We start from the raw sequence: 26689 nt of genomic DNA, 5'->3' as shown, positions 1-26689 counted from the left end.
AGCCAGATCAGTGTTTAATCATGATTAAGCCCATTGTAATCTCTGTTCGTTATAAAATCCTTCTCGGAGCTGAGCAGGTTGTTTATTTGTGAAAGGTTATCCCTAGGAGCTTGTCGGTATTTGAAAGAGAGGTGCTGTTTTCCGTTTGCAGGGGTAAGCTTAGGCACAGAATCACAGAATCAATCAGGTTGGAAGAGACCTCTGGGATCATCGAGTCCAACCATTGCCCTGACACCACCCTGTCAACTAGACCATGGCACTAAGTGCCATGTCCAGTCTTTTCTTAAACACCTCCAGAGATGGTGACTCCACCACCTCCCTGGGCAGCCCCTTCCAATGGCTAATGACCCTTGCTGAGAAGAAATTCTTCCTAATGTCCAACCTGAACCTCCCCTGGCGAAGCTTGAGGCTGTGTCCTCTTGTCCTATCGCTACTTGCCTTGGAGAAGAGGCCGACTCCCACTGCACTACAACCTCCCTTCAGGTAGTTGTAGACTGCAATAAGGTCACCTCTGAGCCTCCTCTTCTCCAGGCTAAACAACCCCAGCTCCCTCAGCAGTTCCTCATAGGTCAGACCCTCCAGACGCTTCTTGCTTGTGTGGATATAAATGTTTGTGTGTGCATTTGCTAGGGCAGTTGGAAGTGAGCTATAATATGCCTTGACATAGAGCAGCTGGTCACCCGAGGCCATTAGTCTGGCCCATCACCATTTCCTTGGTAAAAGCACCAAGTGGCTGGTCATGCAGTCAGTGCTGCCCTTGCAGCAAACATTATTGCCTGTGTATAAGCCGGCACTGGCATGGGAACTACCATCAATGTCTCCTGAAGGAAGAGCAGGGAAGGGCTGTTGACACCCACCCCTCCAGGGCGAGGGTCTGCCACAGCTGTCTGAGCTCTGCAGCTACTGGGGTTGGGTCACCTGTTGTCTGCGCAGCCAAAATGTCCAGCACTGTTGCTGCTGTTCAGTTTTTTGGAGAGTACAATCATGCAGTGGTCCCAGAGAGGCAGGGAAGAACTGTGGCTGTCCTTGATTTATGGAGACATGCTGGAACTACAAGGAAATCACATGATTTTGTCAGTCACCTAAGATGACCGACTCCGAACGGAGCTGGGAAGCAAACCTCGATCTCCTGAGTCCCGGGCACTCTTCTAACACCAAGACAGTACTTCTTCTTTGATGTGAACTTTTTACTGCAGCAGACGTGTACCCCAGAAATGCCGTTAGTTCAGGACTGAGTCTTTGCGTGCATATTTTTAAATGCCATAATCCTCCTGTACAGTGTGAGCCCTGTCCTGCAATCTTGCTTTGCTTCAGAGGTATTGATTAAAAAAGATTGTAAGGCAATTGGCAACGAATATATTAGTTGCTGTAAATGAGTTATATTTACTGCCTGTTCTTAGAACTGTCCTTTCCAGAAAGAGGTTGACCCCCTTGAAACATAAGTACATTTGGATGTACTCTGGAGTCAGATAAGGAAACAGCAGTCTCGCTTTCAGAGAAGAGGAAAAGGAGATGTAGGCTTGGCCACTGACTCAGGCAGGACCTTTGATCAGTCCCTTCCAGCCCTTCTGCCTCATTTTTCTGTTCCCCATTTCTAGAGGGGAGAGGTGGAGTCAAGCCTCTCATCGTACCCTTTGCCTAATTCAGCCTTGGGATGGACTCCTGCATAATTCATCAGCTGAAGTAGGTCCTCCTGCCCTGTTCCTTCCAAGCCCCCTTGGAGTCAATGACTGACCACTCAGAGTAAAAGGAGATTATTCCAAATCGTCCAACTGAGCTTATTTTAATTCTTTTTCTCACCTTATTCTCTGTTACTTACCCTTCTGCTCTCCCACACCCTTCCTCTATTTCCCCCTGTCTCTTTCCCTTGTCTTGCTTTTTCATCTGAGTGCAGGTAATACTCAGGGGTGCAAAGTCTTTTTTTCAGACTACACCCTGTGGGGTCAAGAAATATGAGGGTGAAGGGAAGTGTAGCTGTTATTGTGAAGGAATTTTTGGCTGAGTGGAGCAGGAAATGATGTTCACACCATTTCTTACAATATGGGAGGCTTCTTCGGGATTAATTAATTAAGGCCAACCGTATCCTGGGCCGCATCAAAAGAAGTGTGGCCAGCAAGACAAGGGAGGTGATTCTGCCCCTCTACTCTGCTCTGGTGAGACCCCACCCAGAGTACTGCATCCAGCTCTGGAGTGCTCAGCACAGGAAAGACATGGACCTCTTGGAGCAGGTCCAGAGTAGGGCCACAAAAACAATCAGAGGGATGGAACATCTCTCCTATTGAAGAAAAGCTGAGAGAGTTGGGGTTGTTCAGCCTGGAGAAGAGAAGGCTCTGGGGAGACCTTATTGCAGCCTTTTAGTACTTAAAGGGGGCCTATAAGAAAGATGGGGACAAACTTTTTAGCAGGGCCTGTAGCAATAGGACAAGGGGTAATGGTTTTAAACTCAAAGAGGGTAGCTTTAGACTAGATATAAGGAAGAAATTTTTTATGATGAGGGTGGTGAAACACTGGAACAGGTTGCTCAGAGAAGTGGTAGATGCCCCATCCCTGGAGACATTCAAGGTCAGGTTGGACGGGGCTCTGAGCAACCTGATCTAGTTGAAGATGTCCCTGCTTATTGCAGGGGGGCTGGACTAGATGACCTTTAAAGGTCCCTTCCAACCCAAACCATTCTGTGATTCTATGATTATCCCATTCACTAAACTGACTTAGGAACTCTGCAGCTATACAATGTTTGCTTCTGCCCTTTCACTTCTTTTCCTCCTTTCTGTCCTCTAGGAGGGATCTAGATGGTTAGAAGCTTAAGGAGATGTATCAGTGGACCTCATGGCTCTGGCCAGCTCCATGATGATTTCAGTAGCTCTCTGCAGGGGACCTATGACTACTTTGTCTTTCCAGGCCCCTCTACTGCAAACTATCGTCAACTGGTCAGCAGTATTGGGAGCATGGCTCTCATCTACTAGTATCTTTGGTGTCTTTGGTCTTGGCTGGATTTTTTCTCTCTAGTTGCATTGCCCATCCATTTTCTGTTGATCAGTGCACTTCAATGAACAAAACACTAGAAGCCATGCTATACACATCACAGGGAGCCATGGAGAACACAGGTTGCTCTTAAAATGCTGTCCTTTAGGAAGTGCCCTCTTCTCCCCTGGAGCGTGGCTGTGCCTCTCTGAGAAGTGGTGGTATGGAGGTTGCTTGTTATACTAGCTTGGCATTCTTTTGTGAGGCATGTAGTCTTATCCCTGAACAAAAGCCGAACTTACTCATTAGTAAAATAATTCTCTACACTTCCAGAACAAGGCAAAACAGAAGGTACGTGTTTACAAATGCTGGCACATGTTTAAGTTTTGTTTGTGGGTGGTACAAGTAATAGGGGTCCTTAGTCAGTCCTTTTCCTGGCTTTCTTCTAGAAGATGGCAGAAGGCAAAGCAAGTTCATAGAACAGGACTAGTGCTGGATAGTCAGCAATTTTGGGGAAGGGCGAGGGTTTTTTTTCCTTTCTAATAGGTTGACATAGCAGCAAGAATGTTTTAGTATCAGCTTAAATAATTTTCTGGCAGTTTATGTGGATTAAGTAATGCGTATGCTCTCACTGGGGAGCCAGAGTCCATTGCATCTGTTAGAGCCAAACTTTGGTCAGGGTTGGTGGACAGTCCCATAGACTCTGAGGACCTTATTGCAGTCTACAACTACCTGAAGGGAGGTTGTAGTGAAGTGGGAGTTGGCCTCTTCTCCCGGGCAACTAGCATAGGACAAGAGGACACAGCCTCAAGCTTTGCCAGGGGAGGTTCAGGTTGGACATTAGGAAGCATTTCTTTTCAGAAAGGGTCATTAGCCATTGGAATGGGCTGCCCAGGGAGGTGGTGGAGTCACCATCTGTGGAGGTGTTTAAGAAAAGACTGGACATGGCCCTTAGTGCCCTGGTCTAGTTGCCATGGTGGTGTCAGGGCAATGGTTGGACTCGATGATCCCAGAGGTCTCTTCCAACCTGATTGATTCTGTGATTCTGTGAGTGTGTGCAAGTGAGTGAAGACAGAAAACCATCTATTACTCATGCAAACCTCTAAATAAAGAATGTGCCATTTCAGAGAGGAATCGGTGTCAAATTGGGCCCTTTAAATTAAGGGCTAGAGGTGTGAAAAACAATGTAAGAAATGTATGAGATTTTTTTTAAAAAGGTGAGATGACATGTCCTAATGCTAGCAGCCTGGAAGAGATCTCCTAATAATAAGCATCCAAAGAAAAAAAAAAAAGCAATGGAATAGGATGCAAGACAGATTTCAGTAACTTTACAGAAGTGGCACAGTGTTCTGTACGGTGGCGTAATCAATGCCTGAAGGAAGAATAAATATTTGAGGCTGGCAATGGTTGTGAGTCATATTATATATTTTTTTCTCTTCCTTGTTTTTGTGTTCTTACCATGGGAAAGAATGCTTGCTCTAAGCACAGGTGTCAATCAGTTGGGGAAGACAGTAAAACTAACAGTAGGAAAGAGAAGGATGGAAGTAAGATGCCCAGTAAATAACTATTTTTGATGCAAGGCTCTGTGGAGTTGGCCAGACTGTGGCCTTGTAATAACGAGGGCTGCGCCTTTTGCCTTGTGTCACAGCAGTTTTCTTAACACGCTGCTTTTATTCCTTCTCAAACTGCACATTAGCACAGGCCTGTCTGTCTTTACCACCATGTATGTGCTGGAAGGGCACAATTTTTTCAATTAAAAGAACACAAGAAACCCAACTCACTTGCTAACACTTCTGGAAATGAGTAAATTTTTATCATGGGAATGGAGAGAGACCTAGTTATCTGACGTGCTTAAGCAGCTTTTCTTGATTAATAACATTCAAAACAACTGTGATTTCCCTGTTCCCTTTAGGTTTTGTTTGTTCTTCTTTTGTATTAGAACATTTTTTTTTCCTTCTCCTGTTTTTCTCTGGCTGAAGGCAATGTGCAGGTGAGGAGATTCAGATCATGGCAAATTGATATAGCTCACTGGTCGGTTGGTGTGTGGGGTTTTTTTTAATAGGTAACAAGAAACTATTTCTTATCACTTTTGGGTCTCATGTTTCATAGGATGATTTTCTATTTGCTTTCCATATTAAGGGCTGGGTTCTGATAAACTGCTTTTCACCTCGTGGAGTCCTGGTGGTTACTGGGTGAGTAAGGTTGTACTCATGGGGTGGTGTGGTTTTACACTGCACCGCAGAAATAGATTCCCGAGGTTCATGTTTCATGAGAAAAGAATCGGCCCAGGGATTCGACAAAAAAAAATAAAAATAAGAAGGGTTCCCAGGAAGCCATTGACTCCTGGTTGCCCGGTGCCTTATACCTAGTCCACATGAGCATGGTCTTAGGTCTCTGCTTAGGTCTCTGAACTCAGCTTAGGTCTCTGAACATCTGCTGCACAGTCCATGGCCATGCGGAGCGGTGGCCCTGATGGGTCCAAACGAAGTACGTGTGCTCTGGGTAAACATGCAGTAGCTCACTTTGTGCAAGACTTGGCGCTCTCTGTGTCGGTCATGCTTGAAGCAGTAGCTGTAGTAATACGCTTGTAGGAGTAATTCTAAAATATCTGACGCCACATTGCTCTAATAATGTCAGTGATACCTTCCCTAAGCGTACACCTGCGTTCCCAGAGAGGGGTATTTCTGGTGGCAGCAAAATGAAACTTGCCTTCTTCCTTTGGAAATAATGAGTTGGAAAAAAAAAATTTGGAGTATTTACAGCAGACAATATAGTAATAAGTAAATAATTGAGTCACAGGGTGGCTATGATTTTAGCACAGCTAACCAGCTGAGGAGACTGTTTTATGACAAGGTAGCGAAAGTGTTTGAACTCAACCACTCACCTCTTGTAAAAGCAGCTTGATGAAAAAGAGTCATGAGGGCTTCTTTTTATTTTCTTTGTACCACATCAGTTCCCTTAGCATGCCATTATTGCTGTTAATGATTATGCTGCCTACTTACGCAGAATAAAACACTTCCATGAAAAGGCTTCAAGGATAAATTGCCAAGATTTGTGGCCATCCTTGCCAACCTCTTGAGCCTTAATTCCTGTAGTACATTTAAAAATTAAAAAAAGTCCTTAAGGGTATGAAAAGTAGTAGTCAGGAACTGTCTTCTGCAAAATGAGTCTGTCCCATGGAGTACTGGAAAAAGCTCAGCTTGGGAATGGAAATGTGAGAAATTAAGAACCCACGAAACTTCTGTATGGAAGTTGGCAAATATGAGTGCCCTTTTCCATAGGGAAAGGGCAGCATGGATTTCCACCAAGCATCTGTGAAGACAACTTCCCATCAAATGGCAAACTGGCTGAAAGATGTTACATATCGCATTTTGACAATAGGTAGTTGAGCATCCCATAATTCTATAATAGTGGCCCCAGCACTTAAAATGTGTTAGGGCAGTTATTGCATTGCATCTTTCAGTTGTTGTTTCGCTGCTCTGCACCGCAGGTTTCAGTGTCTTCCTTTTGAAGATCTATAAAAAGACATTGTTTATATAAATAATCACTTTTGTCTAGGATGAAGGTAGGAGAACATGCCAGTGAATGACCTGCGTTGTCATCCCGAGAACACTGTGATTAAAGGCGAACAGAGAACTGGTTTTATGGGCTACAGTCTGGTTTTATGGGCTACAGTCTGGTTTTTTAATCACATATTCAAAGATAAAGTAATTTCCTCTTAGATATTGAAAAGAATTAAGCAGACTGTGGTGAGCTGTAATTCCTCTGGGAGGGCCATGTACAAACTCACTGCTAAATTTTTCCAAAATAAGTACTCGAAAAGGAAAGCAACTAACTTGGGAGTGCAAACTTAGGCTCCTGCCACTCCCCAGCTGATCCTGTAAAGCCTGACTTAAAAAAAAAAAACCTGATTTGATTCAAACAGGTTTGTATATGGAAACAAATCATTACACACTTTTGATAATTGAGGTAATGTTAAGCTTATCAGCATAATTATTTCCCGCACATTCATGAAGTACAATGGGTGAGGAACACAGCAGCAGCAGGAGAGAGGCACATGTCCAGCTGGATTTACATCCACGGGCCAGTTCAAAACAGGGCCAAGCTCATGGTGGGGCTCAGATACCTGACGTGGGCAACGATGCCTTCAATTTGAAAAACTTTCCAATCCTGCCAGGCATCTTTTAGCTGCTACCTAACCCCAGGGGTGCTAAATGATGGAGTGCTCTGATGCTTTGCTTTCATGCCCTTCAGGTAAGCAGAGTGGTGCCTCTCTGCAGACCCAGAATTACCCACATCTGAAGCAGGCAGAGCAGACTTGGACAACTTAGTTTCTAGACTATGTATAGTTGGGCTTGAAAAATGAGCCTTCCTCATCCTGTCTCCTCTGAGGAGCTCAGTCCTGGAGGTTTCCTTTTTTAAGTATTAAGCTTAGAAGTGGTCTTTGCAGCAAAGCTGAGAGTTCAGGTTGCCACGTGGCTCCTGGGCAGCAAGGCTGCAGTACAGTAAATATTTGCTCTCTGATCTGTAACATGTTGCCTGGAGCCTTCATTTAGGAGCTGCGAATGTGATCCCCAGATGAAGGAAATGCTACCTCCATGGGTGTCCATCTGAATTACTAGGATGCTTTTTTAAGAAGCAGAAGCAGCACATTTTCCAGGAAAAAATGAGTCCTGCTTGAGTTGATGAAAAAGCAGTAGGTGCCTGCCTTCAGCTGGACCAGGGCTTGGGACCCCAATATGCATGCACGTTATCACAGCAAATGAGCTCTGTGTGCAGTCTACAACTATCTGAAGGGAGGTTGTAGTGAAGTGGGAGTCGGCCTTTTCTCCCAGGCAACTAGTGATAGGACAAGAGGACACAGCCTCAAGCTTGCCAGGGGAGGTTCAGGTTGGACATTAGGGAGCATTTCTTCTCAGAAAGGGTTATTAGACACTGGAAGAGGCTGCCCAGGGAGGTGGTGGAGTCACCATCTCTGGATGTGTTTAAAAAAGCCTGGACATGGCCCTTAGTGCCATGGTCTAGTTGACATGGTGGTGTCAGGGCAACGGTTGGACTCGATGATCCCAGAGGTCTCTTCCAACCTGGTTGATTCTGTGATTCTGTCCATAGTGTGCAAAGGCTCACAGAGGTGATGACTGTGCCTATAGGTGCTGTATTATTTCTGAAGACAGACACCAGTTGAGGATTTGGCTGTGCTGAAGGGCTCTACCTCAATTTCGCTGCTCGCAAGGAGTTCATAGAGCTCTTTGAAGGATGCATTAGATAATGTTTGTGAAGAACGTGGAGGATGGCAAGGATTTATTCGATCATCAATCTGGATGTTTTGGTTTAGCTCTAGGAACAACAAACCAGTACGTAAAGGATGGGAAGGTATTGCCCCAGGTCTCGATGACCCAGTGCAAACAGAACACGCTAGCGTGGCAGCAGGGGCAGATAAGCTTTCCAGGAGTAATTCTGTGGCTGCTGCACTTTCAGTAGATTGGTTCCTTCTTTTTTTTTTTCATTCAAGAATTTTTCTCTTAAACTTTATAATTTTTTTTGCTATTTCTTCAGCTCTAATGTCATTGTAGAATTATGTACAATTATGTACAAGAGGGAGAAACAGAAAACTTTTTCCAACATGAATGTATAGATATGGCTGAGACTGAAACTGATTCCCTGGAGGGGGGTTGTTCTCCTTTGAAAACACTTATAATTATCAATCTATCTATCAGACCCCCATCTGTCTGCCAAGTTTTATTTGCCTTTATGTAATATCAATACTTGAACAGCACAAGCCATAAATATTATGCAATCTTTAATGAAGTCTTCCTAGAAGGGACTAGTTGAACGGGCATGTGAAAAATGTTATATCTTAGCATAGGGCCACCCTGACTTTCCCTCGTGTTATTTATATGGTTCCTCTGAACAGAGTTTGTGGGTGCATCCCCCACCCCAGTGGATGCATCTGTTTCTTGTGTGTGTATTTTCTGGCTGCTTTTGCAAACAGGAACAGGATACACTTGAGGAGAAGGCAAGCAAGCAATAAGGCCTGACACAACACCGTTGTCAGTCGGAAATGGGAGTCTGTTTCAGGCTTTAGCCATAATAACGCTTCCTTCCCCGCTGTTACATTTGGTTCTAGGAGGACGCAGACATAACTCAAAGGCCTGATGCTCTTCTGCATCCCCTTCCCTCGTTGCTCCTGCCTGGGGGAAGCGGATGCGGTGTTGTTTGGCTGCAGAAGTGTGCTGAGCATCCTGGCCCTGCTGGGTCTTGCATCCCCTCTTGACTTGCCTTGCACTGCCATGTGGGGCTGCACCAGGACAACCGTCCTGAAGCCTTTGACCTTTCTTGCCTCAACAGCCACTTCAGTAAAATGCAACGCCCACAAATCTCTCCACCCAGCTCTGCCTCTTCCTCCTCACAACCGTGATCTAACAAAACACTTTTCTTCTTCTATCAAATCAGGCTCCTTTACTTGAAAACCAAAGGTGCTGATTTCAAGTAATATTTGTAACCTTTCTGCTCCCAGCTTTCTAGGTCAGGCTTCATTAGGGTGCACCAACTGTAGCTGTGTCCTGTACGTGGTAGATTGGATTAGGATTACAGGTATTCGAGTTGGCTTTTTCAATTGGAAATAAAAGTACACTGCACTCGGATGAATAAAGAAAAGAAAGGATAATGTGCATTTAATTCCAGGAATGTGATTTTTAGCTTATACAACACCCAGTGATGGAGCAGGGAAGGCATATATACATTAAAGGATGGATTCAAAAGGAGCAGGGCCAGATGGTCTCATGAAGACACTGTCAGTTTTGTTGTGTCTCCTGTCAGAAATATATTAGATCATGTTTCAGGATGGGAGGTTCATTGGGGAGGGTTGGGGGGCTTCTCCTCAAGAGACACTGCACAATTTACAAGGTATATCTTAGACCTCTTCTGTTTACCCTTTCCTGAAGCACCAAGTCCATCACTGGGAGATGCTCTGTAGCACAGAACAGCCCTTAGCTTGGTGTTTTCCAGCCCATGACCTGCACATTCCTGCGATCTATGTACTACTACCAAGACGTCCCTCAAAACTAACAGGAAAGTGAGCCCACTACCAGAAGACTTAAATTTTTCATGCACAGGTACAGATTTCTACTTTGAGATTTATCCAGGATCTACAATTTGAAAAAAGGTGGTGAATTTTGACCTAATTATATAGTTTAACATCTTTTTTTTGTTGTATGGGGTCTCCTTTTGAACTATTGCCAGCTCCCACACTCAAACTCCAAGTCTCTTTCACCATGACGATGTCAAATCTTTACTAATATGACACCTCAACATAGGTGAAATGATAAAGAATTGATAGAAGTTTCGTATGCATCTCCTGAAGCATTAAAGCTGCTCCCTCTAGTGCCTGTTAAAAATAAAGGAACTCTGTGACAAAAATGGAATGTTTATTCCCTAGCTCTCATCTCTCGGTTGAGAGGAACCAAAATCACTTTTGCGTTGATGGAGTGAGTAGTTGTTTACCTTTACTGCAGTGCCCTTTTGGCCTGAAAGCGTCTGTGGTAATTAAGCAAAATGGACAGTTAATTGCTTTGAGTGCCTTTCTAAAGTTCAGACGATGATTACTGCACCAAGATGTACCGTGCAGTAACAACAGGCCCACCCTGGAAGCTTGTCCTCACTGTTCCTTCTCTCCTCGCCTTCCTCACCACAGCCTCTGCTCTGACTCCGGGTCTGAAATGAAAGTGTCCTCCAAAGAGCAATCACTACCTAATAAGAAATGTGTAATTTATTGAGCTCTGAGACATTGTTTTCCTGGGTCGCATTTAGTTCCCTCAGGGTTTAGGAGTAGTGCACCCTCTTCTTGAGCAGAAGATCCTCTCCTCAAGGGAGGTCACTGGCTCAGTGTGCTCCCCAGTGCTGGTATCACAGGAGTAACACTTGACAGGCAAAGATGTTCAGCACAGAGTGGTATCATCATCTGGAAAAGATGACCCTGCTGTGCCTGGTTTGGGACTGGCTGCACAAATAGCACCCCAAAAGAAAACAAAGGTTAACCAGGACATCCTGACCAAGAGGTGGTGAGATCTGCTTGTGTGCTACTGCAGGATGCTCGCTGGCAGCTCTGCTAGTGTGCAGAGTTACTGCACTGGAAGAGATTTAACTTAATGCACAAATTAGATGCTCTTGCTGGCAGTGCTTGGAGTGTCTTGGGGAGGCAGGTAGGTGTGTTCAGGAGCCTGTAACTCCCTTATGCTGGGCTGGCATGTGCTGGAGATCATATGTTCTTCTCCCTGCTCGCAAAGTAGTCCAAGACCCCTTGCCTTCCCCTCTCCAGTCCCTCCTCAAATGTGTGTTTCCCCAGCTTCTTCCAACTGCCCTCTGTTCTTTTTCAGTGTCAATCATAAGCTCGTTCCTGTACCTGTCTCTGCTTCTGAACAGGCACCAGCTCCTTATCACGGTGGATAAAGAGCAATTACATCTTTGGATCCTCCCTTCTTGGGAAAATGACGTGTTGCTGATGAGCAAAGGCGACGGGGCTTGTCCCAGTTCCTGGGGTGGTGGCCCTTGTTGGTGCCTTGCACACCAAATGGGGGCAATGAGCAGGTACCTGACACAAGGGGTTTGACCTCTCAAGAGCACAGGTTGCTCTTTGCCCACGGGATGCCTGGAGCCTGGTGGTGCCATGTTCCTGCTCCCTGGCAGCACTGCCTGTCCCACACAAACCAGCACCCAGCTGCAAGAGAGACCACAACGCATAGGTGTAATATAGGGCGTCCTCGTAAATAAGCCCTGGTGCTATTGATATTATGGTATGTGTGTGTGTTTTGACTCAGTATGTGTAGGATTTAATGAAGAAGCTGATTAAATTCCAGGAAAGTTGTAGCCTGAAAGGCTCTAGAGAAAAACCAAACTAGAACTTTTTTCCTTAGGAGGATTTTGAAAAAACAAAAAAAGTTGTTCTGATGGACTGAGAGTTTAATTTTGATTTTTCTTTACCACTTGGAGAACTGCTTCTCAAAGGGATTGGCATAGCTTTAACTTAGATTGCAAAGGAGGAAAGGCATTTTTTTCATTCCCAGTGTGGGCTAGGAGCTTGTCTGTGTATTTTTAGGGTATGAGGGAAAGCGTGATGTTGTTTGACGTTGGGTTTTGTGGGTAGAACAATGTGATTTGAGAAATGCTCTTCTCGCTTCAGCAAAAAACCATGACCTAAGCAAGTATGCTGTCACAGCTTCAAAATCTGTGCGCCTGTAAGCCCTGGAAAATGGGCACAGATTAAAGTCAGCTGCTCTGGTGCTGCAACTGTACCCAGAACAGGCTGACGGCTTTTTTTCTGAACAAACCGTGTAATCTTATTTGTCATCTTTTTGTTTGAGCAAAGTTAAATCAAGGCCTTAAAAAAAAAAATCAATTTGGAGGAAACAAAATATTCAAACTAGTTGACTGCAGATGCTCTTTTTAATGAAGTGATGGTTTCTGTAGGATTTATTTAGCCCTGTCATATACTTTGTGCTGGCTGGACTTTCTAGGCAGCTGCAACCCAGAGATAAGTTAACTCTTTTGTTGGGTTATAGTTGAACTCCTAATTTCAACAATTTTTTTTTTTTCTGATTTAAGTTATTTAAATCCTCCTCGTCCAGCCCAGCCCTAGTGCTGCCTGAGGGCATATAACGGAGAATAACGCGGTATGTTAATGCAGCATCTTGCATAAGAAGCCCCAGCCAATCTCTGCGTTTCAGAAAACTGGTTTGAAAGGTGTGCCAAGCATTTTCGCTTCAGGTCTGTGCAACCAAAATGACTCTCAGCCTTCTGAGGCAAAAAAAAAGGGCCGCTGGGTTGCTTGCATGTATCCGAGAAGTCAACGCTTACAACTTCAGCCTTCGGGATGCTGAGCTTGCATACAAGGCAGTTAGTGAAAGAGCGGGACTTGATTTTTATTTTTGAATCAAAAGATAAAATGAACCGTGAGAACAGCTGTCCCATCATTTTGCTGATACCCACGTAGGAAACACTTAACATCCAGGCAGTTTATCACCGTAGCCCTTCGAACTGTGTTTGACACGTCCCGCTGCAAAGAGCCACCCTGTACAGGAGTTTATTGTTTGCTTTGAAAATCCTTCTTCGTTAAATTGCTGCTTGGTTTGGAGGGATATTCTGGATGCAAGATTTTCACTGTGAAAACCTCTGTTCCAACACTGTTTCTCCAGGGTCAGATACAACAAAACAATGGGCAGGGAAAGTCCCTGTTGCTCTTTCGCAGCAATTGCTTTTCACTCTCCCCTTTCCCCGCAGCCAGAGCTGCTCGTGCAGGCCCTTCGGCGCGGCCGAGGCCTTCGGCTGCCTCCTCTCCCTGCCAGCCTCTGGCCCACCTCTGCCTGGCCCTGACACCAGCTTGGCAAAGGGCTGTAGCTCCTCCTGTTAAGCTTTATTTTGAAACCCCTGGCAAGAACTATTCCATATTGTCCACATCAAGGGGTTTCATATTCCAGATTTTCCAGGGCATACAGGGTTTTCTTATTATTTTTGTTTTTATTTCAATCTCAAGATGTTACCCAGGTGGACTTGGGGGCTTTCCATGATGTCCACAGTTACAGCGTCCCTGATCTGTTGGGCATTAGGGCATAACTTCTATAGCTCTGATCGTGTGCTTGGACATGTAAAGGTGTCCAAGCGCTGTGGCTGTACAGCAGTGTCCAGGAAGACGAATGCCTCTGGGGAGCATCAGAAGGATCTGCTGGATCTGTGTGCAAGCGTGCAGCTGATCCCTTTGTGCACGGGGAGTCTCAAGCGTGTGTCCCTGGCGTAAAGTCAGAGGAGCCTTAACCCCAAAACACCAGCTATTGAGCTTGGCCTACACCCTTCCTCTTGCGTGGTGCTGGTGGCCTTGGTGTTGGAGCAGAGCCAGTTTGCTATGGGGGCTTCCTGCCCCCCGGGAGGCTTCGGTGGCTGTTCATGAAGGCCCTCGAGGAGTGGGATACGGTGCAGTCAGCACCTTTGGAGGCAGCATGGAGGAAACCCCTTTCCAGTCAAACAAGTAGCTTTGGAGGAAAACAAAAAAAAGAGTCTGAGGGAAAAACGTTCAACTTGCAGCATTTAACAGAGTTATTTTAATTTTTATTTATCTCCAAGTAACGGCCAGTTGGGGGTGAGTCAGCCTGGGACGTGGCCCAGACCACCTCCTCTGCGAGCCTTCAGGGAGGGCAGAGAGCACAGCCTGTGCTCCACGGTGTCTCTTACCAATGTCTTGCTACATGTTTTATTTTGCAGTTCTTTAAAAACCCTACAGAGCTGATCTTTTTTTTCCCCGCTTTCCTCTCTCTCTAGTTCTGTACGGAGCTGAACCAGCCGACGCTGCCAAACATCCGCAAGTGGAAGGGCCCTAGAGGATGTTGGAAGGGTGTTGTTTCCGAAAAACCCTCAGGCCAGCTACACAAGGTACATTAATTCCTAAGGCTGAACTTTGGCTTTGCTTTTTTTTTCCCTCTCTAACCAAGGACATATTTTGAATGTTTAAGGCAAAACATTTTGCAAATCTTTTTTGGCAAGGTTTGCATCTCTTGTTTTTTAAGCTGACTGTTCCTTTAGCTTTCAATTCGACTGTGCAATTGATTTTTTGGAAGAATTGTTTTCCTCAGCCTGCAGCACACTTGTAAGGAGGAAGGTGTGTGTGTTTGGGAGAGGTATGGTACATAAAAGCAGTATAGAAATACAGAAGAAAGGGTACACATTATCACAAGGAAAGAATCCTTGGTTTTGTCCCTGGCAGGCTGCAGTACTTCTGAATTTTTTTGTGCTAGTCATCCTAGCTTGTTCCCCAGCGCAGCACCTGCTGGCATTCAGAAGGGGTCCCCATTTTCCTAGTTTGCAATCTGTGCAGCCTGCCATCCTCATCTGGAAGAGGTGCTTATCTCACGTGTTCCCCAAAGTGCTCTGCACAGGTGTTTAAAATGCTGTGGGCTCCGTTTGAAATCGGCACCGTGCTTTTCCCTGCAGCATCTTCTGCTGTGGGAATATATATATATATATATGTACTGCAGTGAGGTACTAATTTATAAGGTGGTGACAGCCTCACCTGCTACCCTTGACAGTATTCAAGGTATAGCTACAGTGGGCTGCACACCACTAACGGTGCCAAAAAGCAGTCTCTCCCAAGGGAAATCTGTCTTTTTTTCCCTTTAAGGGCTCTAATGAGTTTTCAGGGCAAGGTCCTCCTCGGGCTCAAGCCTGTTGTTGCTGAACAGGATCATTCTCATGATGCAGTTACTGCAGCGTGGATGTTGTTGTGGGGTAGAAGCAGGAACCGAGACCTGTCACGTAATGAATGGTGCCTAGCAGTACCTAGGGCTGTCTTCATCTATTCTGAGCACCGTCATTACTAAATATGTGGCTGCAGTTGTGTCCCATAATCACATTGCTTAGAATCCACGTTTCCTTGGTTTGACTTTTCCAAATCAGGTTGCATCACTGTTCGCTGTTTTTGGACTGATGTTTTGGCAGGTGCACCTCCTTTTGTTTCCCTTCTGAGTAAAACCCAAGAATGAGGGGAAAAAAAAACCCACCACCTGAGCAGCACGAGGCCTGGACTCTAGCTGCCACTAGAAAGGCACGGAGGATCTGAATGTGTCCAAGGTTTGATGCAGTTCACACTTAATTCCAATGCAGAGTGCAAATCCCCTTCAGGACATTTTTATTCCTGGCTGGAGTTTTCCTTTGGGATTTCTTGTTCAGCCAGATCATTAAAAAACTGAATTTTAAAAGCTGTGCAAAGTTGTTGAAGTTGGTCCCTCCACTTTTTCTTTTTTTCCAAGAATTATTAATAATTGTCTCAGAGTTTCTATATAATAATTAATAATTGTTTCAGAGTCTTCAGCCAGTTATTTCTTGAGCTGTATTTTCAAAAATAACAGTGAAAATTTTGATTATGGGTTGAGTAAATAAAAATCATCATCTACCTTGTTTTACTGGTAGGGATGTAAGAGGAAGCTCAGAGGTGACCTTATTGCAGTCTACAACTACCTGAAGGGAGGTTGTAGTGGAGTGGGAGTTGGCCTCTTCTCCCAGGCAACCAGCGATAGGACAAGAGGACACAGCCTCAAGCTTCGCCAGGGGAGGTTCAGGTTGGACATTAGGAAGCATTTCTTCTCAGAAGGGGTCATTAGACACTGGAAGGGGCTGCCCAGGGAGGTGGTGGAGTCACCATCTCTGGAGGTGTTTAAGAAAAGACTGGCCATGGCACTTAGTGCCATGGTCTAGTTGACAGGGTGGTGTCAGAGCAATGGTTGGACTCGATGATCCCAGAGGGCTCTTCCAACCTGATTGATTCTGTGATGAATGGTTCCCAAATTTATAGGAGAAGTCTGTGGCCAAGCCAATAGAAATGTTATCTCCTGACTCTTCCTTTTAGCTGCTTTAGCAGAAATCTGGCTGTGCTGGACAACCCTCCACTGAGCCAGAAAGTCTCTTCTGCCCCTTGGGTTAGTTAGTGAGTCCGTCAGGTGTGAACACTGTCTACACAAATGCAATACAGTGAAGTAACACAGTGTAACCCTGAGTATAGAGCATCTTTAGCACGATCTGATCTCGGGATACTCCACAGGGCTAAATAATGCAAAATGGTGGATGGTGCTTCAGGCTCGTGCTTCCACACGTCCCAGGCATTCGGCCTTCAACCAAGCAATGACTTCTGACAACCATGTTGATGTGAAATCTGGAGCCAGGAAATAGCAAAGAGCTGTTGACAGCAGTTTTATTCTTCCACATCTTTTCCTATATCAGTTTTCAGACCTTAGACTTCCGACTGGTGGAATGATTTGGTCAGTATTTTAAAGGTGAGTTATCTAAAGGAGCTACCAAAGGATTTTAGCCAACCTTAATACTTTCTTTAAAGGCTCATGGGAAGTCTGCAGAGCAGATAACACTTGTTTATTGCAGCTGAAATGGAAAAAAACCCTCTTCCTTGCGATGGATTTAACTACGATTCGATAAGGGAAGCCGGTTTGAATGATATCAAGGAAAATGGTGTCTGGGTGATGAGAAGAGAGGCTGACAGGCTTTGAACTAGATGCCGCTGATGGTGGGACCAGGGCAGGCAGCCTTCTGAAAGTGCCAATTCCACATCCCGAAGTAATCAAAAAAAACCGTGCAGGATGATAGAAACAGAGCTGAAAGGAGCAGAGAGCTGAGCATGAAACGTCTGAGCTGGAAAAGAGACAGAGAAGATTGACAGGGCTGAGAGGTCTAGACCAGATTTCATGCCGAGAGACTGAAAGAGCCCGGGTATTTTTAGCTTGTGGGTGACAGAAGTATGAGAGATGGTGTACGGTGTGGGGAGAAGGAACAACGGTGTGCAGCATTGTCTACCACAAGCCCTAGCAGTCACCCAGTGAGACCATGAGGCACCGAGCTCAGGGTTAGACAAATAAACCTATGGGTAACGAGCTACCTCATTATTGACCAGGCTCAGAAGAATCTGATGCCTTGCCTGGACTAGGAGGAAACGGGGACCCTATCAGCCCAACCATGCACATGAGAGGCAGCACCTTTATCTTTCACGCCTGCGAGGGTCCTCAACGCGCTCCACCTGTATAAAAAAAACAGCTTATTAAATCCTTGGCTGGACCAAGAAGTGCTAAAGTTACCTGGGTGTCCGATAGCCAACGTACAGACACGAGTAGCAGAGCAACATGTGTTTCAGCTCGGCGCGCTCAGTTTCCAGGGAGCATTCCTCCCACATCTGGTGGGGCTTTTGGCCGGGGTGAGATAAAGCAGCATTTCTACCTGTTTCTTTATCTCCTACTGATAGCCTAGGATCTGTTTCTCCTTTACGCTTGTGCACAGCAGGTTGGGCTTCCTGCCCTCAGCAGGCGCCAAGCCCGGATATAAACCTGCATCATCTTTTACTGCCTCTGCATAATTTGGGAGTGATGTACACCACTGTCAGTACCAACAGTGGTACTGAAACCTGGGGGCAAAAGTTTCACCTAGGGGGCTGGATTTGGGCAGAATGTTTTGGTTTTACCTTCTTACTACTAGCTTTTCTCTCTTTTTTTAATTTTTTTTAATTGCAGGGGGTTGAATATTCTGGCTTCCTCTGGGATACAACAGCTGGCATTGAACTGAAAGATGCTTCATCTCAGGAGAGTGCACAGACTAATGGCAATGGGAAGCACTCATATCCTCACCCGTATCTTGCACATTTCAAGGTAACTGCCGTTGCGCCAACCGACCCTTGCAGAGTTAAGGTTTTATTAAAAAAATTTGGGGTAAGAAGCTGGAAAGACACAGAGTCTTCTAACAGATAAAAATTTGCATGAGGCTCTAACCCATCTCATCACTTCAGCACTGTCTCGTGGCTTGATTATAGGTCAAGGCCATGAGACATACCCGTATAGGGCCTTTATGGGTATGGCAGATCACCAGAATCTGTCCTTTCCTCAGCTCCTGTGGGAGCAAACCCTGCTGCAAGGCAGCGTTCGGGCACACAAGGGTCAGCGGATCTTCGGTAGCATCTGCAGCCACTGAGAGAGTGACAGAAGTCACCAGTCACCTTGTCCTGCTGTACCAAATTAACACGGCAAGAACGAGACGCGTATCCAGCAGCTACAGGGCTGTGATTCTTGTCAGTGCCACAAATGGCGAGTGGAGAGGGGTTAAGTGTAGTCAAAATGGATATATATAAATATAGAAGTCCCAGTGCTTCCAAGAGGCTCGGACCAAGCTCTCACGTGTTGCTGGCATACTGCAGAGTTTCCATGTGAAAGCTTTTTCACCAGGCTGAACCCATCTGAGAGAACATCCTGCATCTTGGAAACTGTTCTCGTACATATGCTCGAGTGAGCACGCAGCCCCCGTCTCTGCACAGGCTGTGATGGAGGGGTCCAGCCTAGGGAACTTGACATCTCTGGTAATGCTTTGGGAGAAGCATTAATGAAATAATTATAGATAAATAAATTATTATTGATAATTAATAATGTAAACAGGTCAATATTAGGAGCAAATATTACTTGTGCCACATGACAAGGTGAGTCCCAGAAGGTAAGCAGAAGATTGCAGGGAGCCAACAGCCCCTTTCAAGGTACATTAAGTTTCTTTGTTAGTCTGATGGGCCAGAGCTAATCACGAGAGAGTCGTAATTAGCCCCTGTAATGACCACAACATTATTTGTAGCTTATTAACAACTGGTTTTCCATAAACTCATTTTCTTAAGCAGCCAGCTTCTTTCTGCAGCTGTGGTGGAAAGAAGCTGTTTGCTTCTGCAAACCAGTTTCCCCAGAACTGAAAGGGTATGAGGTTGCTGCAAACAGAGCTGCAAAACACCTTCCCCCTCTTCCTCCCAAAACCAAGACCAGCCAAAACACACCACAAACACAGCGAAGTCAGTCCTCGTCACCCAGATTTACTACCGAAAGTACTGGGAACAGGCGTGTGGTTTTGCTCTGTAACCTTCCGTGCCCTGTCTGCATGGCATTGATTTCTCTTCCTTCCTCCCCCAGGTTGGGATGAATGATCTAACGCTGGTTAACCTTCATCTGGCCTTGTCACCCTCAGCAGGAGAGAATACTGGGAAGAACCACGACAGCCACAAACTGGCAGCCTTTGCACAGACTTTGCAGGAGACTCTGAAAGGTACGGTGTTTTTTTTCCTGCCAGCTATCACGTGTATGCTGGTCATCTTATCTCATCAAAAGGAATTTAAAAAAAAAATCTGTCTCAGTGCAGGTTTCACAAATATCTTCATCAGCTTCGCATTGTCGTTACTGGTGTTTGAATTTGAGTGATCCACAGCATGGCAAACGTGCTTTTCCCTGCTCATTGTCTTATAGTCTCTCCTAATTAACACAGACAGCACAGGGGACGCTACTGGCTTTGACATCATTTTTTCACATGAAGTTGCTTCTGATTTTATGCTAGTGTAAGAGCAAGTTCAGCCGAAAAAAAAAAGACACCAGGGTTAAGACCCTATTTTAAGTGCTTAATGAGAATCAGAACGAAGCTTAATGGCTTTTTTTCAAAATAGGTAGGTTCTATATATTAACTTTTGGATAATTAGAAGCACTACCTGAAGGGAGGTTGTAGTGGAGTGGGAGTCGGCCTCTTTTCCCAGGCAACCAGCGATAGGACAAGAGGACACAGCCTCAAGCTTTGCCAGGGGAGGTTCAGGTTGGACATTAGGAAGCATTTCTTCTCAGAAAGGGTTATTAGCCATTGGAATGGGCTGCCCAGGGAGGTGGTGGAGTCACCATCTCTGGAGGTGTTTAAGAAAAGACTGGACACGGCACTTAGTGCCATGGTCTAGTTGACATGGTGGTGTCAGGGCAATGGTTGGACTCGATGATCCCAGAGGGCTCTTCCAACCTGATTGATTCTGTGATTCTGTGTGGCTGCTAGCGAGAAAAGAGACCATCAACCAAATCCTACTTTGGTACCTGGGTGTAATCTGCAGAGTGATTGTATTGTTTTCAAATAAGTTGCTCTGGTTTTACACCAGGATGAGGGACACCAGTATTTAGACCTGAACTTGAGCAATGCAATAGCCATCGGAATTTCTTTACCTCATTTCTGGGAATTTGCTTCTTACTTTGAGGCTTGCAAATTAAATTCAATTTCCTATGAAGCAGAACAGCACGTTTCAGGTTCTAAATGTTGGTGATCTTGTTATAGGCATAGAAAAATCTAGCCCTTCGTTTACTGCTTAACAAAGATGCAAAAGGGTTACAAGGTTACATGCGTGATGGCCCAGTTTAGCAAGGTTGGTCACTTGGAAGCATTAATATCCCTGTTGTGTAACACAAGAGGTACTCACAGTTTTTATGCGTGTTCTATTGTTTTTCCTTTTGAGCTGCAAGAAGTCAGTCAGAGCTATTTTTAAGCGCTACTGATTTAAGTATTTATCCATGTACCTTGAAATTGGAAAGGATGGCAGTAAACAAAAGGATCGTTTGTTTAATCCCCGAAGGCTGAACTGAGACACAGATAAATGTGTAGCTCTTCCGAAATCAACGGAGTTGGATTTCCACTGCATCTAAATTTAGACTGTTGGCGTTAGGGCTTCTCTTTATTTCATGTTTTTATTTTCATATGGTAGGCACGTTACTGGAGCGTGCTTGTTCTTGGCTTAGTCTTTCACAAAAGAAGAGATTCAGATTCCTGCAGAGTTGTGGGATGCAGGTCTTGTTTCCTAAACAAATGGTAGTGCACGTGTGTTCCTTTGAAGTGCTGAATTACCCTGCCAAAATCAATGTCATGCTTAAAATCACCGCCATCCTTCCATTTCTTCCAAATCAATCCATAAAATATGGGTAATAAAGACTGATTCGTCTGTGGGTGCTGCAGTAAATGGGAGTTTCTGCTCCCATTTTGCTTACAGACGCCTACTTTGTTATCTTTTGTTCTTCCATAGAGGCACGTGAGCATCTGAGGAAATTTGGTTACTATCCACAGTTTCCTGTAATGCAGAGCAGCAGTGTCCCCATATTTCTCCCATCAAACCAGTGGGTCCTGGTTCCTTTTTCCCCCTCTTTCTTTCCCTGTCGGCAGTACCAGAGAGATGCAGTGGCTGCTCATAGCTAACTCTCTGCAGCAGCCCTTCTGCCTTCTGTCAAGCACTCCACCTGTTCATCTCCAGTGTGGTGACCATGGGTGGCGCACAGACGCTATTCTGGATGTGCTGGTAGTGCTCAGACTCAGGGACCAGGGTGCTGGCTTAGTCATCTTCTCCCATCTGGCTTGGCCCTATTCCACAGGTTACCTGTGCATCAGGCACTAGGCTTAGAAGACCTTCAAGAGGTGGTAGGGAGCCTCTTAGCAGCTGATGCACCATCACATCCTTATCATCATCTGCTTCTAACTCACTCCAGGAAGCATTTGGGGGTTTAAGCGCCTGTTTAATTCATGAGGGGACTCATTCGGGGCATGGGGAAGTCAGGGAGAGTGTCCTGCAGGTGTCTCTTTGGACTGCCACAAAGCAAAGGAGGGGTTCCTGGTTTCTGCAGGAAAGCAGATTCCAACACTGCAGACTTTCTGCAGGCACTGGAAGTCCCTCAAGCCGATGGTGTTGGCACACCGGTGCTCAGCCGCTGCGGCACAGGGCTGAATCAAGGCAGCGTTTTGCTTTGCTGGCCGAGAGCCACCTGCAGACACTGCTAAAAGTTGCTGGGGCTTCAGTGAATCTGCAGATGCATTTGCAAACAGAATCACAGAATCAACCAGGTTGGAAGAGACCTCTGGGATCATCGAGTCCAACCGTTGCCCTGACACCACCATGTCAACTAGACCATGGCACTAAGTTGTAGACTGCACTAAGGTCACCTCTGAGCCTCCTCTTCTCCAGGCTAAACAACCCCAGCTCCCTCAGCCGTTCCTCCTAGGTCAGACCCTCCAGACCCTTCACCAGCTTGGTCGCCCTCCTCTGCACTCGCTCCAACACCTCAACACACCGGACTTTTTCCTCACCTGAAGAGTTCTCCACTGACAAGGGCAGGGTTGCTTTGAGCCCAGTGGGTCTCAATGCGATAGCGTGGGAGCACCCCTGACAGGTCATGGGAGATGGGGCTGTCTGCTGGAGGCTGGCTGCCACCGTGTCCCACCAGACAGAGGCTCTGGGTCCTTGGGGGACAGCGTAGTCTGTGTGAGGGACCTTTGCAGCCAAAGCTGGGTTGGTGAGGGAGCGCTTGCTGATGCATCCTGCGGGAGGAGGAGGAGAAGGACCAGATCGCATCAGCTGAGGAGCCTCTGGCTCAGGCAGCCTCCGCTGCCCAGTCCTGAGGAGGAGGAGCGAGCCCTGCCAGTCTCAAACTCTCGTCTCATCCAAAAGAGGAAGATCACATCACGGCACCAGTAGCATTATCTCCATTTTCTTTTTTTTCCCCCCATCTGATTGTAACTGTGGACATGGTGGCTGCAGTTTTTGATCAGTTATCATCCCTCGTTACGGGCGAGGGCGTCAATTCTTCTGGACCTTTTGCCGAGTTTGGCCAAGAGCCGTCGGGGCTGATCCGTGAGACCCCTGCGAGCTGCAGCTGCTGCGTTGGGGGTGTCTGTTGGGGTCTCGGGAGGCAGACACGACACAAACCGCTGTGCTGCTGCGTGTGGCGTTGGTGTTGCAGGAGCTGGCAGAGGCAGGAGCAGGGCTGAGACCGAGCCAGGACGAGGGGAAATGAAGTTGGTGGTTATCTAGAAAATCGGTGTTGCTTTGCCTGCTTAGCACAGGGCTGCCCAGCCTTTCCCTGGTGTTTTGAAGCTCCTGTGAGAGGCAACCAGAAGCAATCCTTTTTCTCCCCAATGGCAAATTGGGTTTCAGCTTCTTTGACATGCTCCAGCCTATTCCATCTGTCAGCTTTATGCTGTGTTATGATTTTATGCTTAGTTATTCTGCATGCAAAAGTTTAAACGAGTGAAGAATACAGTGATTCCCTCCCTGGGCGTAGCACAGGCTGATTTCTGGTAAGAAGGCCTTCCCGAGCACGAGTCCAGGTGCTGGTGGGTCTTTTAGCCTCTGCTATCTCTAAACTGTCCAGAATGGAGCAGTCAGTTAAAATTTTCACTTGTATGTTTTTTTTCCCCAGATTTTTTCATGTAAGGGAAATAGGTTTGGGGATTTGCTAAAAGAAGTGCGAGCATTTTAAGAATAGAATAGAATATATTTTGCTGCCTGGGCCATTAAACAAGCATTGGTCTTTAAGGACTGAGGTGGCACGGTCGCGTTTCAGGCTTCCTGGTCCTGCCAAGCGAGAGATCCTGGGTTTTTGCGACGAGACGCGTGCCAACCCGCCCACTCCCAGCAGGCACTGTCGTCCCATTACACAAGCACTGATTTTTCTTTTGGGTTCTGATGGAGCATAAAATAGCTCAGGTTCAGACTGGGTTTTTTTGTTTATTTTAAAGGTGGGAAGGCCACTGTCGTGAACGCTTTATAGAATAATATTTAAACCTTGTGTCATTTTCAATATGATTTGTGACTTGCAAAGGGTTGAGAAACCACAAATAGTTTCACTGTCTTTTCATCGCCCCTCTGCATAGAATCACAGAATCACAGAACCAACCAGGTTGGAAGAGCCCTCTGGGATCATCGAGTCCAACCATTGCCCTGACACCACCCTGTCAACTAGACCATGGCACTAAGTGCCATGTCCAGGCTTTTCTTAAACACCTCCAGAGATGGTGACTCCACCACCTCCCTGGGCAGCCCCTTCCAATGGCTAATGACCCTTGCTGAAAAGAAATTCTTCCTAATGTCCAACCTGCACCTCCCCTGGCGAAGCTAAAATCTTAGCAAGCAGCATGTTTTGAAGTCCTTGTTTCTCTAAGTCATACGCTGTCAGCCTCGCCGCTCTCCTGCCCTTTCCCAATTCATCTTTCATGCAGTGCAAGACAGGAGTGGAACTGATTTTGTTGTTGAACTTGCGCTCCCTCTCCTGGCTAGCTCCTTCTACAGCAGCACCACAAACCGAGGAGGTTTGTCCACGAGCACTAGGTACGGCAGAGCAATCCATCCCACCTCCTCCCACACTTCAATCCCAGGAAGGAAAAAATTTACAGCCTCTCCTAGTTCTCTTCTCTGAAGTCAGCTTTGGGATCATTTTTGATGCATTTGTGCCTCCTTGTAGCATCTTCCTCCTCCAATACCAAGCTGTAACACAGCTGTCGGCATTCTTGAGTTTGTCTTACCAGACATTTCTGGCAGTGGTTTGAGATGGGCACTGGGGCACCTGCATTGTCCTCTTACCCCAGTGTCCAGCTGGGATGTCTCCATCTGCAGCTGTGGAGCTAGGAGAGCACACTTTGTGGGGATGAAATTAGGGTCCAGAGTTTCTTTTCTCACTTCATTAGGGTTGGAAATAAAATGTAACTGAGGTAATTTTCTATTCACACGAAGACAGGATTTTTTTGGTGAGCATTTCAAGTCATTCCCTTTGTTTTCTTCGAAAATTCAGCCCAAATTCAGCAGCATCCCTTCCCTTGGCCAGGCAAAGGAAAGATGCTGTAGTCAGGGAGTGTCTTTGTGGTTTGTGAACTCGTCTTCTGCTCCTCGGGCTTGTTCTTGGGATTTCTTAAATGCAGAGGGCTGGAATGAGCACTGCACTTTTGAGACTCTGGTATATACCAGCATAGGGCTGTGTCTTCCTGGGATCCTCACAAAAGCGTCCTTGACTCTTACAGCAAATCTATAAAAAGACAATGTCAGGCCAAGTTAAAGCCAATACATGGTTCTTGCAGAAAAAGAAAAAAAATAAGCTTACAAAGTCACAGATTTCTAAAAATCTCTTAAGACCAAAACTGCTTGGTTTTGAGTTTGTCACTGTCAGTGAATAGCAAGCGAAGGACACCAACATAAATGAGATGATACTTAAAAACAAGCATGAAATGTGTACTGGCTGTTTTTTATTGTCATGAAGAGAATGGCCATGAGTAAATAGCCAGTGAAAAAGGCTTTCAGCAGCATTTCTTTCAGGAGTTCAGAGTAAAGTCAGCTTTGCTACTTAGTAATTGTATTTTTCCTCCTCCCATTTCTCCTCTCTCCCTCTTGTATTTAAGCGATGGATGTCCATTCCTCCCATTCATTTCTGTTTTCCCTCTTTTCCAGGAGAAAAAGACGTGATCATCCTCGGAGATTTTAACCAGGCCCCGGACAGCAGCGACCACGACATCCTGAGGAAGGAGAAGTTCCATCATCTGGTCCCTTCCAGCACCTTCACCAACATCAGCACAAAGAACCCACAAGGGTCCAAGTCACTGGATAACATCTGGATCAGTCGGAGCCTGAAGAAGGTTTTCACAGGTGGAGTTGTTTTTTAGTGAGGTCGTGTAACCTTTAGTTAGGTTAGTGGCGTGTGTCCAATTTGGGCAATATTAATTATCTTTTTCTCCGTGATTCTTTTTCACACAGGCCACTGGGCTGTCGTGCGAGAAGGTCTTACAAACCCGTGGATCCCCGATAACTGGTCCTGGGGTGGGGTGGCTTCGGACCACTGCCCCGTGCTCGCTGAATTTTACCTGGAAAAGGACTGGAACAGGAAGGAGGTGACACGGAATGGGAACGGGGTGACGGTTGAACGCAACGACTCCCACACCAAGCACGAACGATGACGTGAACTTGAGGGTGCCTCTTCTGCTCCCCAGGGCGCAGTCGAAGGCTCTGTTTGCTCATGGCTCAGCGGCGGAGCAGGACTGCCTCCCCCTCTCCTCTTCCCACTCTCCTCCTCACACCTAGAAAGCATCAGCACTTGATTTTGGTGGCCCTGGATTTGTCCCCCTCCTGGACAGTTGTGGGCTGTCTCACGGCAGCGGAGCAATCCGCAGCGTTTTCTGGGGACAGGGAGGACATTTCCGCACCTGGAGATTTGGATGAGAATTGTACAGAAAATAAAGTGTACTTTTAATACTGTACGGGATCTTTGCTAAAACGCAGCTGAGCAGGGCTTTGCTGTGAGGGTGAGGGGGGAGTGATGGTTATTTTCCTTTGCCTCCTTGTAATTTGAGAGTCCCCAAAAAGAGAGACACTGTGGAAGTTCTTGGCAAGTCGCAAATGCCGTTTGGCGCTTGCCGAAGCTGGTCTCTATATGATCTGAAATGAGGCCTGAGTGGTCCCTCCAGCTCAGTCTGGAGAGGCCCCGTTCCTCCGCAGCCCCACGTGGATGTGGGCACCTCTCGTCCTTCACTTCCTCTCTCCTTATGCTCCTGGCAGGGTGCATTTTGCCCCAGAAGGGCTTCCTGGAGCTTGGCTTTGGCTCTTTGTTTGGCGTGCAGC

General features: G+C 46.1%; 1 protein-coding gene across 1 annotated transcript in view; it reads left to right on the top strand.

The window, feature by feature from the left end:
* The window catches only part of EEPD1 (endonuclease/exonuclease/phosphatase family domain containing 1), a 70039-nt gene extending 43711 nt beyond the window's left edge, over nt 1-26328 (top strand). Inside the window, exons 3-7 of the mRNA XM_068405176.1 lie at nt 14269-14379; nt 18012-18146; nt 19437-19569; nt 25526-25720; nt 25829-26328. Of these exons, the coding sequence (XP_068261277.1) occupies nt 14269-14379; nt 18012-18146; nt 19437-19569; nt 25526-25720; nt 25829-26028 (774 nt within the window). The 3' untranslated portion in view covers nt 26029-26328. The remainder of the gene's footprint in view (nt 1-14268; nt 14380-18011; nt 18147-19436; nt 19570-25525; nt 25721-25828) is intronic.
* The last annotated feature ends 361 nt before the right edge of the window (nt 26329-26689 follow it).

Source organism: Nyctibius grandis, chromosome 7 (genome assembly GCF_013368605.1).
Source record: "Nyctibius grandis isolate bNycGra1 chromosome 7, bNycGra1.pri, whole genome shotgun sequence".
Classification (NCBI taxonomy): domain Eukaryota; kingdom Metazoa; phylum Chordata; class Aves; order Nyctibiiformes; family Nyctibiidae; genus Nyctibius; species Nyctibius grandis.
Note: the sequence above shows the minus strand (reverse complement) of the source record. Positions and strands in the feature narration are given on the sequence as shown.